At 49.0% G+C, this 17,787-nt stretch overlaps 1 protein-coding gene across 6 annotated transcripts in view; it reads left to right on the forward strand.

The window, feature by feature from the left end:
- The window catches only part of ofd1 (OFD1 centriole and centriolar satellite protein), a 173,823-nt gene that overhangs the window by 74,199 nt on the left and 81,837 nt on the right, over positions 1-17,787 (forward strand). For 4 of the 6 annotated variants that reach the window (XM_072514094.1, XM_072514093.1, XM_072514097.1 and 1 more), the window contains exons 14-16: positions 3,428-3,558; positions 7,960-8,071; positions 13,488-14,114. In XM_072514094.1, the coding sequence (XP_072370195.1) occupies positions 3,428-3,558; positions 7,960-8,071; positions 13,488-14,114 (870 nt within the window). The remainder of the gene's footprint in view (positions 1-3,427; positions 3,559-7,959; positions 8,072-13,487; positions 14,115-17,787) is intronic. The other 2 variants (XM_072514099.1, XM_072514098.1) reach the window with 2 other exon arrangements.

Raw genomic sequence — 17,787 nt, forward strand, 5'->3', positions numbered from 1 at the left:
TGCGGAGGCATTGGTGGCGATCTTTCAGGAATCACTGGAGTCAGAAATTGTCCCAGAGGTTTGGAAAATGGCCAATGTAACACTCCTGTTTAAGAAGGGAGGGAGGCAGAAGATGGAAAATTATAGGCCGGTTAGACTGACTTCAGTCGTTGGTAAGATTATAGAGTCCATTATTAAGAATGAGATTGCAGAGTACTTGGAAGTGTACTAAAATAAAACTTGGAAGCCCTAAAATAGGGCTGAGTCAGCATGGCTTTGTCAAGGAATGGTCATGCCAGACAAATCTGATAGAATTCTTTGAGGAGGTAACGGATCAGTTCGACAAAGGAGAGCCAGTCGACGTGATCTATTTGGATTTCCAGAAGGCCTTTTAACAAGGTGCCATACAGCAGGATGCTAAATAAGATAAGAGCCCATAGTGTTAGGGGCAAGGTACTGGGATGTATAGAGGATTGGCTGACTTGTCAGAAGGCAAAGAGTGGGGATACAGGGGTCTTTTTCAGGATGGCAGCCAGTGACTAGTGGTGTTCTGCAGGGATCAGTGTTGGGACCACAACTATTCACGATATACACGAATGAGCTGGAAGAAGAAACTGAGGGCATTGTTGCGAAGTTTGCAGATGATAAAGTTTTGTAGAGGGACAGGCAGTGTTAAGGAAGCGGGGAGGCTGCAGAAGAACTTGGACAGGCTAAGAGAGTGGGCAAAGAAGTGGCAGATGGAATACAATGTGGAAAAGTGTGAGGTTATGTACTTCGGTAGGAAGAATAGAGGCATTGACTATCTTCTAAATGGGGAAAGGCTTCAGAAATCTGAAGCACTTCGGAATCCTAGTTCAGGGTTTTCTTACGGTTAACATGTAGGTTCAGTTAGCAGCTCGAAAGGCAAATGCAATGTTAGCATTCATGTTGAGAGGGCAAGAATACAAGAGCTGGAATGTGCTGCTGATGTTGTGTTAGGCTCTTGTCAGACCCCATTTGGAATAGTGTGAGCAATTTTGGGCCCCGAGTGTGGAACTACAGGGGGGCCTTCCAGATTTTGGCTATGGTATGGAGATCCTTCTGTCCCCGCAAAACTCACTCCCATGTCAAGCTCCAGCTGGAAAGAAAGGGATGTTGAGATTATGCTCTGTTTGAAAGAAATAAGGCATTATATTTTTGTTAGCTAAATTAGCCTCCTGTTCAAATCTCGATATCAAGATACCATGGTTGCCTATACTCTCTGAGCATGCCTCTGGTGCACTGCTGTAACTTGGAGTTATGTAATTCTGCAACCAAGTGTTGTTCCTACTAATTGCATCAAAATTCTGAAAGATCTATTTTTTGTGTTTATTCCCCCTCAACCATGAAGTTAAATTAAAGTTATTGTCAGAAATTGAATGATTGGTACAGGGATCACATTTAGAATGTGAATCTGTGGTTAAGTTGCTTTCTGGATTACTTCAGAGGGCAGTTAAAAGTCAAACCTATGATATGGGGCTGATGCCACTTATAGACAAAACCAGGTAAGAAAGAATTATCCATATAAAGGGTTTTAGTTAACCAACTAGATGATTACTACAATCTGATAGCTTCATGATCACATTTACTGCCACCAGCTTAAAGACTTAAAACTGAATTCAAATTCTTGAATTATAATAGATTTGAACTCCCATTATCTGGTTATTAGACCAAACCTTCTGAGTACTAGCCCAGTAAGATAACCACTACATTTCTTTGGAGGATAAACACAAATGTGGGATAGTTGGGCCAAAGGGATCATGTTAGAATTCCATGTAATTCTGTCTTTTGTGCATCTCGTAACAAGTTGGAGGACACTGTAATGGAGGGTTGTGAACATGTCTTTTAGTTGATGAGAGACTGGGACAATGAATATGTAAGGATTGGGGTGTGTGTAGTGAGACAGTACATTTTCTTTTTCTGCCTCTGTCAGCCAAAATTAATGTGAAAATTCAAATTCTGTTGTTACAAATACACACCTGGGAACTAAGATCGGTGAGCTTTACTTCTGTAGTAGGTAAGTTGTTAGAAGGTGTTCTGAGGGACAGGATCTACAGGCATTTAGACAGGCAAGGGATAATTAGCGAAAGTCAGCATGGCTTTGTAAGGGAAATCATGGGAGGAATTCTCCGCAATCGACGCGATGTCCGCCGACCGGCACCAAAAACGGTGGGAATCAGTCCGGCATCGCGCCGCCCCAGAGGTGTGGAATCCTCCACATCTTGAGCGACCGAGCCCTAACCTTGAGGGGCTAGGCCCGCGCCGGACTGATTTCCGCCCCGCCAGCTGGCGGGAAAGGCGCGAAACTGACTTTGCCGGACGACGCATGCGCGGGAGCGTCAGCGGCCGCTCACGGCATCCCCGCGCATGCGCAGTGGAGGAGGTCTCTTCCGCCTCCGCCATGGTGGAGACCATGGCGAAGGCGGAAGGAAAAGAGTGCCCCCACGGCACAGGCCCGCCCGCGGATCGGTGGGCCCCGATCACGGGCTAGGGAGTTGGGGAGAGTTACAGAACAAAGAGATCTAGGAGTACATGTTCATAGCTCCTTGAAGGTGGAGTCGCAGGTGGACAGGGTGGTGAAGAAGGTATTCAGAATTATAGGTTTTATTGGTCAGAATATTGAATACTTGAGTTGGGACGTCTTGTTGAAGTTGTACAAGACATTGGTAAGATCACACATGGAATACTGTGTTCAGTTCTGGTCACCCTATTACAAGAAGGATATTGTTTAACTAGAAAGAGTGCAGAAGAGATTTACGAGGCTGCTACCAGGACTTGATGGTCCGAATTATAAGAAGAGGCTGGGACCTTTTTCCCTGGAGCGTAGAAGGCTTAGGGGTGAACTTAGAGAGGTCTATAAAATAATGAGGAACATAGATAAGGTAGATAGTCAACATCTTTTCCAAAAGGTAGAGGAGGCTATAACTAGCGAGCATAGGTTTAAGGTGAGAGGAGAGAGATTCAAAAGAGACCAGAGGGGAAATTTCTTCACACACAGGGTGGTGAGCATCTGGAATGGGCTGCAAGAGACAGTGGTAGAGGAGGGTAGAATTTTGTCTTTTAAAAAGCAGTTAGATAGTTACATGGGCACGGAGGGTATAGAGGGATATGGGCCAAATGTGGGCAAGTGGGACTAGCTTAGTGATACAAACTGGGCAGCATGGACAAGCTGGGCCAATGGGCCTGTTTCCATGCTGTAAACATCTATGACTCTATGACCTCCATGAATGATTGAATGATTCAAGAACAGTGTTAATGTGATATGTACTTATTTTATTTCCTCGAATGGTTCTTGATCCTATTTAGTATACTAAGAACTGAAAATACATGATAAATATATTTTAAAATTCCATCCATAAAAATACACAGAAAGCATTAATCAAGTAAAACATCATTATGGAGTTAAGTTTTCTAACTATCGTATTTTCAGTGCTGAATCAACCTACTGCTGCTCATTTAGCTCTTCAAGCTGCATTGAAGAAAGCAGAATATTCCAGAAAGCTTGATCAGGATGAGCATCAAAACCATAAACAGATACTGGAGCAACAGCTACAGAATGAGGTAAAGTGTAAGCTGAAATACTGGCATGCTATTTATTATAGCTTTTGTAATAGTGGTTCATTTTGATCAAAAATGCTGGGTGGGATTCTCCGTTGGCTGATGCCGGAATCGCAAAACGCAATTCGGCGGCGAGTAGGTTCCGACGCTGGCCAGTATTCATTGCCCATCCTTAATTACCCCAGAGAAGGCGGTGGTGAGCTGCTGCCTTAAGCTACTGTCAGCCATGTGGTGTAGGTACACCCACGGTGCATTTACAGACTTCTAGAATTTTGACCCAGTGACAGTGAAGGAACGGTGAAATGATTCCAAGCCAGGATGGTATGTGATTTGGAGGGGATCTTGCAGTTGGTGTGTTGCCATGCATCTACTGCACGTGTCCTTATAGGTAGAGGTCACAAGTTTGGAATATGCTGTCAAAGGAATCATGGTGAGTTACTGCAGCGTGTAAATGGTACACGCTGCTGCCACTGTTAATCAGTGGTGTAGGGAGTGAATATTTAAGGTGGTCGATGGGATACCAAGCTTTGTCCTGGAGGGTGTTAAGCTTCTCGAGTTTGTTCGGATCTGCACTCATTTAGGCAAGTGGAGAGTATTCCATTACGGTCACGACTTGTGCCTTGTAGGTGGTGGACAGGCTTTGAGGAGTCGGGAGGTGAGTTACTCGCTGCAGAATTCCCAGCCTCTGACCTGCTCTTGTAGCCACAGTATTTATATGTTTGGTCTGAAAATATATTCTGTTGTTGGTAAGTTATGCACATGTAAACAAGGTATGTTGTTACAACATGGCATAGCTTTGTTTCAGGTAACACTGTTCTGATTGGGCATTCTGAAGCCAATTTTGACTTGACTAAATAGGTCAGAGAGGGTGTAGGAACCCCAAAATGGGGTTGATAGACTTGCTGCTCTGGTCATGCAAAGCTATGTTTTAGGTGGTGGCTCTTTTAATATGAAGTGCAGGATGCAATGATAAACATGATGTTCTGACAATGAATACTATTTAGTGAAGGTCAAGATTAAAATATGTGGCTTGGTCCCGCCAAATCATCTGGGAGGAGATCCTCAACTTATTCCTCCATGCAACGATTTTTACTGTGACACTGTCCTACCTGGTCTTTAATTAATATATAAATTTTCACAGTATGAGATTGTACAAGAATGTTATGTTTTGGGACTGTTTCTTTAATTTGGAATAAATTGGAGGAATGAAAAGAGTCATATGATCTGTTCTGAATTCTGCTTGTGACAAGTTGAGTGGTATGGTTGTTAAAGGTTATGGTGGGCCCAGGCTGTTTTACTGGGAAGGAGCTGTGAGTTATTCACACCTGTAAACAATGACCTGTGCAGCTGTGATGATGGCAGATAGATTGTCAGGGCGCGATCTACCATCCAGGTTGCGCCCGAACAGGAGCGCGGCACGGCCGGTAAATGCCGGGAGAGGCTTCCGCGGACTTCCCGACAGCCACTACACCTCGTGAGATCCACCCAGGTCTCACGAGGTGCTGTGATCAGGACCTGGGCCACAAGAGGCGGGATCAAGCCTCGCACACCTAAGCAGGTTTAAAAGCCGCTTGGGCGTGCTCACCTGGGAGTTATCTGGGTCCTGGCAGCTACTGGCCTCCCCAGAGTCCCCAGCCGTGTGTAGTTCATTACTGGTCCATACAGACCTAGATCAGGGAGAACGGCACCCGGCGGATCTCCTGGTCCATCAGAGGCCGCTAGGTGGTCAGGGACAGGGCAGGGTGGCCCACTGGCCCTCCCACTTGAATGCGGGCACCTTGGCACTGCCAGGCTGGCACCTTGGCACTGTCACCCTGGCACTGCCAAGGTACTCAGGTGCCACTGCAAAGCTGGCAGGAGTACTGTCAGGGTGGCACTGCCAAAGGTCAGGGCCTATGGGGGGGGGGCATGCCCATGAACAGAGGGTAGAGGGGGCGAATGAAGGGTTGGGGCGTTGGTGCAGCTGGGTATGAAGGGGCTCCGAATGTTTTGGGGAAGGGGGGGGGGGAAGGATGGAGAATCCTGGAATGGGGTGGGGGCCAAAAGCCTGAAAAGGGACATCCTTTAGTGGGGTGTCATCAGTTGGGGAGGTGTGTGGTAGTGCCAATTTGTGTGGGACATTGTGTGGGACATTGCCCATGGGTGGGGCATGTGGGGGACCTACAAGCTCACTTAGAGATTGAGTCACCCTTTCATGATGGTGGCCCGATCTCTGAGAAGCCTCACAAGTTGGGTCTGGACGAATCAGAGAGAGAGAGACACTTGAGAGTGATCTCACTTGCTTTGTTATTCAATGTTACATTGAAAAAAAAATAGAGAGGTTTGTCCTCGAACTCGCCATGCTTAGTCTTCAAATGTCTTTAAAGTTTTGAGGGTTTCAAACTTTCATTTGCCAGTGCTTCCCTGCATATAGCACACATGTGGCAGGGTTCTCTGTCTGCCGACGCCGGAATCAGGAAACGCGATTGGGCGGAGAAGAGGGTTAGATGCCGAAATCGTGGCGGGCGCCGGTTTAACACCATATCGCAATTCTCCTGTGCCTCGACAGCGGGGTCAAATGCGTTCCAGTACGCATGTACAGTAAATGCCGTTGGCATATCATTAGCGGGCCTGACCCGGTATTCTCCGGGATGCTCCGCCTCCACAGGGGCGAATTCCCGACGGCGAGGTTCACTTGTGAAACAGGCACAGTGGCTGCTCAGGGAGAGAGAAGGGGTACGGAGAGTGTCCAACATTGCTAGTCGTGCCACTGGCAGGAGGGGCTTCTCCCAGGGCCGGGTGGATTAGCAGGGGGAGGCAGAGCTGGGCTGTGGTGGGCAGTCACGGAACACCATTGCTGCACTCTGCAAGGCAGCCATGCAGCTGCTCATGCTGCTGACTGCCCACTGTGAACTTAGGCCACAGGTCATATAGGTGCTTTCTGGACCAAGACAACCCATTAGCAGGATGGCGTGCTCCAGCACAACCAGTGCCATCTTGTTGGCTGGGATGAGCCAACCAGTGTGTGCGTGGGTTTCCTCCGGGTGCTACGGTTTCCTCCCAGTCCAAAGATGTGCAGTTTAGGTGGATTGGCCATGATAAATTGCCCATAGTGTCCAAAATTGCCCTTAGTGTTGGGTGGGGTTGCTGGGTTATGGGGATAGGGTGGAGGTGTGGACCTTGGGTAGGGTGCTCTTTCCAAGAGCCGGTGCGGACTCGATGGGCCGAATGGCCTCCTTCTGCACTGTAAATTCTATGAAATGAGTGTGTGTGGGGAGTGTAATGTGTGTATGCAGCTGCAGCTCATCAGCTTCCTGAGTGTCAGTCACGGACCAGGTGAATCCCGCACCATTTCTCATTGGAATAGATTGTGGTCCATGTGGCGCCGGTGCTAGCCCCACCATGGTCGCTGAATCGGTCCAGGTATGGCGCCAGTTTTGCTGTCAGAAGTCCATGAACCCTGATCCGGTGTCAACACTTAGTCTCCGGAACGGAGAATCCCGCCAATGAACTTTGAATCCACGTGGCACTCGTAAGACCATATTTTGAGTACTCTGCACAGTTTGTGCTGTTAGGTCATTTGGAAATTCTGAATTCTCCGTCTGTGTACTCGAACAGGCGCCAGAATGTGACGACTAGGGACTTTTCCCAGTAACTTCAATGCAATGTTAATGTAAGCCTACTTGTGACAATCAAGATTATTATATTATATTTAACGAAGGATGTAAATGCATTGGAAGCAGTTCAGAGAAGGTTTATCAGACCAATACCTGGAATGGGAGATTTGGCTTGTTGAGGAAAGGTTGGACAGGCTTGGCTTGTATCCGCTCGAGTTGAAGAAGAGTAAGTCGACTTGATTGAAACATACAAGATCCTGTGGAATCTAGAGTGGATGTGGAGAGGATGTTTCCTCTTGTGGGAGAATTTAGAACTAGGGGTCACCCATTTAAAACGGAGATGAGGCAAACTTTCTTCATTCAGCGGGCTGAGAGTCTTTGGGACTTTTCCTGCAAAGGTGGTAGCAGAGTCTTTGAATATTTTAAAGGCAGAGTTGGATAGATTCTTGGTTAGCAAAGGGGTGACAGGTTATCCACAGTAGGCGGAATGCAGTTTACTGTCAGATCAGCCATGATCTTATTAAATAGCAGAGCAGGCTTGAGGGGCTGAAGGCTTACTCCAGCTCTTTGCTCGTATGATATTGCATTTAATTTTAACCTTGGGAAAAGTTGAGAATTCAAGGTAGTTCTGTTATTGGATAGTTAATTCAGTTATCCAAGATTTTAATTTAAATTCTAAAATTGATTTTTAACAGCATCAAGAAAAGGAGATAGGAAGGACACAGGGAAGATGAGTGAGGACATTCACTGAGTTGTCATCTAGCATGCTTTTGCAATCATGTTTTTGGTTCGGTTTTTCCTGCTATAGGTAGAGCGCTTTGCAAAGGTCAGAAGCCAACTCTTGGAGTGTGAGGATCAAACCAGAAGACTGAATGGACAAGTTGATGACTTGAAACTTCAGCTACGACAGACACAGTTGGGTATGTTATTTTGTAACAGCACTTCAATCATCTACTGCACAAATTCTACTTTGTAGAGTATAGGAACAGAATTGGGCCATCCGGCCAATCGAGTCTGCTCCCACCGTTCGATTATGGCTCATATGTTTCACATCCTCATTCTTACATAGGGCGGCACGGTGGCACAGTGGTTAGCACTGATGCCTCACAACACCGGGACTCGGGTTCAATTCCGACCTTGGGTGACTGTCTGTGTGGCGTTTGCACTTTCTCCCCGTATCTGTGTAGGCTTCCACCGAGTGCACCGGTTTCCTCCCACAGTCCAAAGATGTGCAGGTTAGGTGGATTGGCCATGCTAAATTGCGCCTCAGTGAACAGAGATGTGCAGGTTCGGTGAAGTTGCAGGGATAGGGTGGGGGGGAGTGGGCCTAGGTAGGGTGCTGTTTGGGATTTGGTGCAGGCTCGATGGCCTGAATTGCCGCCTCCTGCACTGTAGGAATTCTATGGTTCCATGGTCCTGCCTTCTCCCTGTAACCCCAGATTCCTTTATTAATCAAGTACCTATCTATCACTGTCATAGACATTCAGTGACTTGGCCTCCACAGCCTTCTGTGACAATGAGTTCACAGATTTCTCACCTCCTGGCTTCAACCAGCTTATTTCAAATTTGGCTGCCTGCGAGAATTTTGTTGCCTGCGTCTTGCAGATGTTTGGTGTGGTCTGGTAGCCAATGAGCTGATTCTCTTGTCCAAGTCTTGTGTGGTTCATCAGGCAACGACAATCGGCTATTTGAGACCCCCAGGATCGACCTGTCAATCGCAATCGGCTATTTGGAGCCTGTGGGCTGGAAGGATTAATGTGCAGATTTGCAGAGAATACTAACATAAAAGGCATGGGGTGGGATTCTCCAATAATGGAGCTATGTTCCCACTCCAGCGTCAAAACGCGGGTGTTTCACTCTGGACTTTTCTACCTAAGGGGGCTAGCAGGGCCCCGGAGTAATCCACGCAGCTTTGCCTGCCGATACAGGGCACTGCACTTCCAGTCAGGAGTCCGCGCATGCGCAAGGCTGCCACCCCGCGCAACATGGACTCGCACCGCGAATCGGCTCTGAAAATATAGGCCCCCCCCCACCGAGATCTGCGGATCGGTGGCCCCTGATCGCTAGCCTGGCCATCCCTGAGGCTCCCCCACCCCACCGATGAAGGATCCCCGCCGTGGATTGAGTCCGCAGCTGCCGCCGACCATTCCCGACAGGCAAATCGTGGTTGGAACCATGCCATCGGGAGCTCGGCCAGTTTTCGGTGATGAATGGCGGGTGGAGCCTCTATCAATGGCCCCTTATCCGTGCCACGTAGCCGCCGCAATCGCGGGAGCGGCGTCGTGCCGGTTTTCGGCGTCAACGCCCATTCTCCACCCCCGCGCCGATCGCGATTTCGGAGCGGAGGGTCGGAGAAATCCGCCCATGGTAACTAATTCCAAAGCTCAAGGGAAACTATATGAGAATATTGGCATGATATGGAATGGGCAAAAAAATGTGGCAGATACAATTCGGTATCAATAAATAAGAAGTAGCACAAGTAACAATTATGCTTTGGGGAAAGACTGAACGATGCGGGGGAACAGAGGTTTTTGAGGCCTCAAGTTCACAACTTCGAAGTAGTGTTTCAAGGACTTCTGGTGGCTGCCATGGAGTGAGTGGTCGCACACAGGGCAGCTCCGACTCGAAGGCGTTGGTTTGGACACTTTGGGGAGGGGGAATTGCAATGTGGCAAAGTTGGAGAACTGAGTGTGGTCATGGACAGAGAGAGGGGCCTTCTTGGTTGGACCCTTTACGGTGGTATTAGAGGGGGCAGATCCGGAGGGGGATGATGGCGGACGGTAGGGGGTGTGGAGGCGTAAGCCTCTAAGAATTGTAACGTGGAACGTCTGGGGGTTAAATGGGCCAATAATAGATCCCAGGTTTTTGCGCACTTGAGGAATTTGAAGGCAGAGGTGATCTTACAGGAGACGCACTTCCGAGTGAAGGATCAGGTTAGGCTGAGGAAGGGATGGGTGGGACAGGTATTCCACTCGGGGTTGACTCAAATTCACGGGGACCTGGGATAGGTATATGATATTGGGGAGCTGGAGGGGATGCTGGTGGTGCTAGTCAACGTATATGTAGCAAATTGGGATGATGTGGCGTTTGTGAGGGGTTTGCTGGGAGCAATGCCTGACCTGGATATGCACCAATTGATAATGGGGGGAGATTTTAATTGCATGATGGAACCAAGGGGAGCCCCAAGTTGGTTGAGGATGGTGAAGGAGTTGGGAGGGTTTATGGAACGGATGGGAATGGTTGACCCATAGATGTTGAAGAACCCTGTGAGGGGGGGGACTCCTCCTTCTCGCACTTGTATAACTTGTACTTGAGAATTGATTTCTTTGGTGAGCCGGGCAGTGTTGTTGGGAGTGGTGGGGGCGGAGTATGGGGGAATTGTGATATCTGATCATGCACCGAATTGGTTGAAGGTGAGGCTCAGCGAGGGGCAGGTGCAGAGACCGGGATGGATGCTGAATTTGGGTTTGTTGGCAGATAAGGGGTTCTGTGAAAAGGTGAGGTCAGTGATCGGGGAGTATGTGGAAATCAATCAGAACGGGGACGATCTGTTGTTGTTTGTGTCAGACCAGCTAGAGAGTATGGGTAGGATCATGGGAATATTGGAGAGGTTTGGGGCCTTCTCTGGGTATAAGTTAAATGTCGAGAAGAGCGAGGTGTTTCTGATGAATGCGGCGGGGCTGGGGGCAAACTTGGTTCCATCATGCAATTAAAATCTCCCCCCATTATCAATTGGTGCATATCCAGGTCATTTAAGGTAGCTAGGGAAAGGTTCAGGTATTTGGGGATTCCGGTGACAAGCGAATGGGCTATGATGCACAAGTGGAATTTGACAACATTGGTGGAGGAAATTGGGGTGATTTTAAGAGATGGGACACACTACACATGACACTGGCAGGTTGTGAAAATGAATGTGCTGCCAAGGTTCCTGTTTGTTTTCAGGACCCCCCTGATCTTTCTCCCGAAGGCCTTCCTTCGGAAATTGGAGAAGGTGATTTCAGAGTTCATGGGTGGGGAAGGTGCCGAGGGTAAAGAGGTCCCTGCTACAGAAGCAGAAGGGGGCGGGGGGTTGGCACGCCTAAGCCTGCTGCACTACTACTGGGCAGTGAACATGGAGACGGTGAGGCAATGCCAGGGTGGGGGGGGGTAGGATGGAGGAAGAGTCCTGTAGGGGAACCAGTTTGAGGGCCACGAAGACGGCTCCACTGCCGTTAGCTCCGGGGAAGTATACGGGGAGCCCAGTGGTACATTCGACAGTCAGGGTGTGGAATCAGCTGAGCTGAGGAGGCACTTTGATTTGGAGGGGATGTCGGTGTTGCACCACTGGGTGGGAACCACAGGTTTAAGCCGGGGGAGATGGATGGGATGTACGGGAATTAGAGGGGGGCGGGATTGGAGAGGGTGAGGGCTTGTATCTAGAAGTGCAGTTGTGGCCTATTGAGTTGAGAGAGGTTTGAGTTGCTGAGGGGGAGTGAATTTAGATATGTGCAGGTGCAGGACTTTGCAGGAAAGGAGTGGAGGGTGTTTCCCAGGTTTCTGGGGTATACCCTATTGGAGCAACTGTTGCTCCCGGACGAGTCGGGAGAGGGTAGGATTGGGCCATATATGGAGGGGGAGGGGGGGCAATAGGCGGGTCTGTGGTGTGAGGCGGTGCGAAGGGTGAATTCAACCTCCTCTTGCGCGAAGATGAGCTTGATTTAGTTCAAGGTAGTGCATAGGGTGCATATGACTCGGGCGAGGATGAATGGGTTCTTTCAAGGGGTGGCTGACCAAGTGAGAGAAGTGTTGGTTAGGGACGGCGAATCATGCGCGCATGTTCTGGTGTTGTGAGAAGCTGGAGAGGTACTGGGAAGCGGTGTTTGGGACGTTGTCTAAAATTGTGGGGGTGGAGGTCAGGCCCCAATAGTGGCGATCTTTGTGGTATCGGAAATGCCGGAGTTGTTGGAGGGAAAGAGGGCCGATGTTGTGAATTGGATATTGCTGAATTCAAGGTCAATATGCCGCCGGTGGTGGCGGTCTGGCTGGGGGAACCTGTATCACTTTCTCCGGATGGAAAATATCAAATTTGAGTTGAGGGGGTTGGGGGAGGGCTTTGAGACATGGGGCGAAATTCTCCCCCAACGGCGGGATGTCCGCCGACTGGCGCCAAAGCCGGCGCCAATCAGACGGGCATCGCGCTGGCCCAAAGGTGCGGAAGGCTCCGCATCTTTGGCGGCCTAGCCCCAACATTGAGGGGCTAGGCCGACGCCGGAGGGATTTCCGCCCCGCCAGCTGGCGGAAATGGCGTTTGTTTCCCCGCCAGCTGGCGCGGAAATGCGGCGCATGCGCGGGAGCGTCAGCGGCCGCTGTCAGTTTCCCAGCGCATGCGCGGGAGCGTCAGCGGCCGCTGTCAGTTTCCCGCGCATGCGCAGTGGGGAGAGTCTCTTCCGCCTCCGCCATGGTGGAGGCCGTAGCGGAGGCGGAAGGGAAAGAGTGCCCCCACGGCACAGGCCCGCCCGCGGATCGGTGGGCCCCGATCGCGGGCCAGGCCACCGTGGGGGCACCCCCCGGGGTCAGATCGCCCCGCGCCCCCCCCCCCCCCAGGACCCCGGAGCCCGCTCACGCCGCCTGGTCCCGCCGGTAAATACCAGGTTTGATTTACGTCGGCGGGACAGGCAATTTCTGGGCGGGACTTCGGCCCATCCGGGCCGGAGAATCCAGCGGGGGGTCCCGCCAACTGGCGCGGCCGGATTCCCGCCCCCGCCCAATCTCCGGAAGCGGAGACTTCGGCGGGGGCGGGGGCGGGATTCACGGCGGCCAACGGCCAGCGGCCAACGGCCATTCTCCGACCCGGCGGGGGGTCGGAGAATGACGCCCATGGTGTGGGTTGTTCATAACAATGTTTGAGGAACTATTCATCATGCGGGTGGGGAAGGGGGAGGAGGGGAGGGTAAAAATGTACAAACTGGATTGTGAGGTTGTGGAGTGTGTTGTGTCTTACTGTTTTTACACATGTTTGTAATAAAATACATTTTTTAAGAAGTAGTGTTTCAAATGAATTTGAGCTACTGTTTCTGTGGAGAACAAACACCAACACAAGCTGGTTAGACTAAATAGTCTATGCACAGTAATTTCTCGATAAATCAGTTTTGCAAAGGGTTGTAAAGCACTGACATTGTATCATGTGCAAATGTTTTACAACTTAGTTTTAAAATGCTTGTCAAAGTGTTGCTACCTACATATTTGCATCCTCTTAAGAGTTACCTAATGATTCGGTAGCTTTCAGGTTGTTCCCTTGCTACCCTTATTTCTAATTGTGCATTCAGCTTTCCTCTTTTGTGTTTTCTTGCCTTGCAGCTTTAGAGAATGAAGTTTACCGTAATCCAAAATCCTCTCTGGTTGACCGGTCAACCATTGACCTCAGTGCTGACAGAATTGTACCTCGTGACATTTATCTAGAAGCTGGTTTACTTAGGAGTCAGAGAGCACCTGAAGATGGCCTCTTCTATCCAGGCTATGGTATATGTGCAAACTACGGCAAGTACACTGAAACACAAACACAATGTTCCTCACCAGATTCTGACCAGGATTTTGTGGCAGGAGCCAAGGCTCGAATAAAGGAACTGGAAAAAGAGTCGGAGAACCTAGAGGAAGCCTACAGAAACTACCAAAACAGAATTATTCAAACTGCTATTCAAAAGAGTTCAGAAGCTTGTGCTTTTTCTCCGTTGCCAATTAACAATATTCTCAGTAAAATTCCAGCCAGTCACCAGCACAGAGTAACATTTGCAGACAGCGTTTTTACTTTTCAACAGCTAGAACACACTGCAAGAAGACAACTGTATGGGGAAAGTCATCAACAAATAACTAAAATTGAAGAACACCAAACTCCCTCTGCAGGTCAGTTTACATCTCCAGGATGCTGCTCTTCAACACCTTTCAAATATAAATTTGAATATGACAAGTGCAGGACAAATACAGAAGGTAGGATTTGTTGTGTGCCATGAAATACCAAATTTTAATGGTGTGAGATATATAGTTTGTGTGACCCCGAAACTGTAGTGGTATTTGTATAACAAATTTCAAACCTCATTTTAGAAGCCTCCAGTATTATGGCATAATTATAATACAGTATAGAGAATTAAAGTGAGAAAAATTACTCCCAAGTAGATTTACCTAATCAATCTACTTGACAAATTACTCAATATTCCACACTTATAATGCTATTTCTCACAGATGCATTAATGGTTAACTGTTTACAGCTTTGTTACACCTAAGGTGCTTTATTTACTTTGCCAATAGCATTCTAATTTTGTAATGGGAAACGGAGGTACAGCTTTCTGAGAGTTTCCCCTAGCTGAGCAATTAGCAGTTATATGCTGGAGTAATGGTCTAGAAGGCATTTGTATTAGACAAGCTCAATTGACACCAGTTAAACTGATTTCACTTTGGGCCCAAACAGATGGGTGAAGAGAGAAGACTTTTGTTCCATCAGTTTGGATTGGATTTTGAGCACTGGCACTGGTCCAAGAGGTTCTGAACTGCCTAATCTTTTTTTTTTTTTTAAATATTTTATTGAAAATTTTTGGCCATCACAGTACATTGTGTATCCTTTACACAGTAATATAACAATATAAATAACAATGGCCAGTTTTATAAACAAGAAATAAATAATATATAAACAAAAACAAAACTAAATGGCAACTGCCTTGTCCCAGATAAATATTCTCCAAAAATATGTTTTAACAGTCCAATATACAATTATCTATAGCAACAACCTGTACATATTATACTTGTATATTAACATCCCTGAGAATCCCTCTGGTTCTCTCTTTCCCCACCCCCCCCCCCCCCCCCCGGGCTGCTGCTGCTGCTGTCTTCTTCTTTTCCATTCCCTCTATCTTTCTGTGAGGTATTCGACGAACGGTTGCCACCGCCTGGTGAACCCTTGAGCCGATCCCCTTAGGACGAACTTAATCCGTTCCAGCTTTATAAACCCTGCCATGTCATTTATCCAGGTCTCCACACTCTTGGCTTCCTTCCACATCAACAGTATCCTGCGCCGGGCTACTAGGGACGCAAAGGCCAAAACATCAGCCTCTCTCGCCTCCTGCACTCCCGGCTCTTCTGCAACCCCAAATATAGCCAACCCCCAGCTTGGTTCGACCCGGACCCCCACTACCTTCGAAAGCACCTTTGTCACCCCCACCCAAAACCCCTGTAGTGCCGGACATGACCAGAACATGTGGGTGTGATTCGCTGGGCTTTTCGAGCATCTCGCACACCTATCCTCTACTCCAAAAAATTTGCTAAGCCGTGTTCCAGTCATATGCGCCCTGTGTAACAACTTAAATTGTATCAGGCTTAGCCTGGCACACGAGGACGATGAGTTTACCCTACTTAGGGCATCAGCCCACAGCCCCTCCTCAATCTCCTCCCCCAGCTCTTCTTCCCATTTCCCTTTCAGCTCGTCTACCATAATCTCCACCTCGTCTCTCATCTCCCTATATATGTCTGACACCTTACCGTCCCCCACCCATGTCTTTGAGATCACTCTGTCTTGCACCTCCTGCGTCGGGAGCTGCGGGAATTCCCTCACCTGTTGCCTCGTAAAAGCCCTCAGTTGCATATACCGGAATGCATTCCCTTGGGGCACCCATATTTTTCGATCAGCGCTCCCAGACTTGCAAACGTCCCATCTACAAACAGATCTCTCAATTGTGTTACTCCTGCTCTTTGCCATGTTCCAAATCCCCCATCCATTCTCCCCGGAGCAAACCTATGATTATTTCTTATCGGGGACCACACCGAGGCTCCCGTCTTTCCCCTATGCCGTCTCCATTGCCCCCAAATTTTCAGAGTAGCCACCACCACCGGGCTTGTGGTGTATTTCTTCGGTGAGAACGGCAACGGCGCCATCACCATGGCTTGTAGGCAAGTCCCCCTACAGGACGCCTTCTCCAATCTCTTCCACGCCGCTCCCTCCTCTTCTCCCATCCACTTACATACCATTGAGATATTGGCGGCCCAGTAGTACTCGCTTAGGCTCGGTAGTGCCAGCCCCCCCACTATCCCTACTACGCTGCAAAAATCCCTTCCTCACTCTCGGGGTCTTCCCGGCCCACACAAAACTCATGACACTCTTCTCAATCCTTTTGAAAAAAGCCTTCGTGATCACCACCGGGAGGCACTGAAACACAAAGAGGAATCTCGGGAGGACCACCATTTTAACCGCCTGCACCCTCCCTGCCAGTGACAGGGATACCATGTCCCATCTCTTGAAGTCCTCCTCCATCTGTTCCGCCAACCGCGTTAAGTTTAACCTATGCAATGTACCCCAATTCTTGGCTATCTGGATCCCCAAGTAGCGAAAGTCCCTTGTTACCTTCCTCAACGGTAAGTCCTCTATTTCTCTGCTCTGCTCCCCTGGATGCACCACAAACAGCTCACTTTTCCCCATGTTCAGCTTATATCCTGAAAATTCTCCAAACTCCCCAAGTATCCGCATTATCTCTGGCATCCCCTCCGCCGGGTCTGCCACATACACCAATAAATCGTCCGCGTAAAGAGATACCTGGTGTTCCTCTCCTCCCCTGAGTACTCCCCTCCACTTCCTGGAACCCCTCAATGCTATTGCCAGGGGCTCAATCGCCAGTGCAAACAATAATGGAGACAGAGGACATCCCTGCCTCGTCCCTCTATGGAGCCGAAAATACGCAGACCCCCGTCCATTCGTGACCACGCTCGACATCGGGGCCCTATACAGCAGCTGTACCCATCTAATATGCTCATCTCCAAAGCCAAATCTCCTCAACACCTCCCACAAATAATCCCACTCCACTCTATCAAATGCTTTCTCGGCATCCATCGCCACCAATATCCCCGCATCCCCCTCTGGTGGGGGCATCATCATTACCCCTAGCAGCCTCCGTATATTCGTATTCAGCTGTCTCCCCTTCACAAACCCAGTTTGGTCCTCATGGACTACCCCCGGGACACAATCCTCTATCCTCATTGCCATTACCTTGGCCAGAATCTTAGCGTCTACATTTAGGAGGGAAATAGGTCTATAGGACCCGCATTGCAGCGGGTCTTTTTCCTTCTTTAGGAGAAGCGATATCGTTGCCTCCGACATAGTCGGGGACAGCTGTCCCCTTTCCTTCGCCTCATTAAAGGTTCTCATCAGTATCGGGGCAAGCAAGTCCACATATTTCCTATAAAATTCGACTGGAAATCCATCCGGTCCCGGAGCCTTCCCCGCCTGCATACTCCTAATTCCTTTCACTACTTCCTCTATCTCGATCTGTGCTCCCAGTCCCACCCTCTCCTGCTCCTCCACCTTAGGAAATTCCAGCCGGTCCAGGAAGCACATCATTCTCTCCTTCCCATCCGGGGTCCGAGCTTCGTATAATCTTTTATAGAATGCCTTGAACACTCCATTCACTCTCTCCGCTCCCCGCTCTATCTCTCCTTCCTCATCCCTCACTCCCCCTATTTCCCTCGCTGCTCCCCTTTTCCTCAATTGATGGGCCAGCAACCTGCTCGCCTTCTCCCCATACTCATACTGTACACCCTGTGCCTTCCTCCACTGTGCTTCTGCAGTACCCGTTGTCAGCAAGTCAAATTCTACGTGTAACCTTTGCCTTTCCCTGTACAG

The sequence above is a fragment of the Scyliorhinus torazame genome, chromosome 8 (genome assembly GCF_047496885.1).
Source record: "Scyliorhinus torazame isolate Kashiwa2021f chromosome 8, sScyTor2.1, whole genome shotgun sequence".
NCBI classification, from domain to species: domain Eukaryota; kingdom Metazoa; phylum Chordata; class Chondrichthyes; order Carcharhiniformes; family Scyliorhinidae; genus Scyliorhinus; species Scyliorhinus torazame.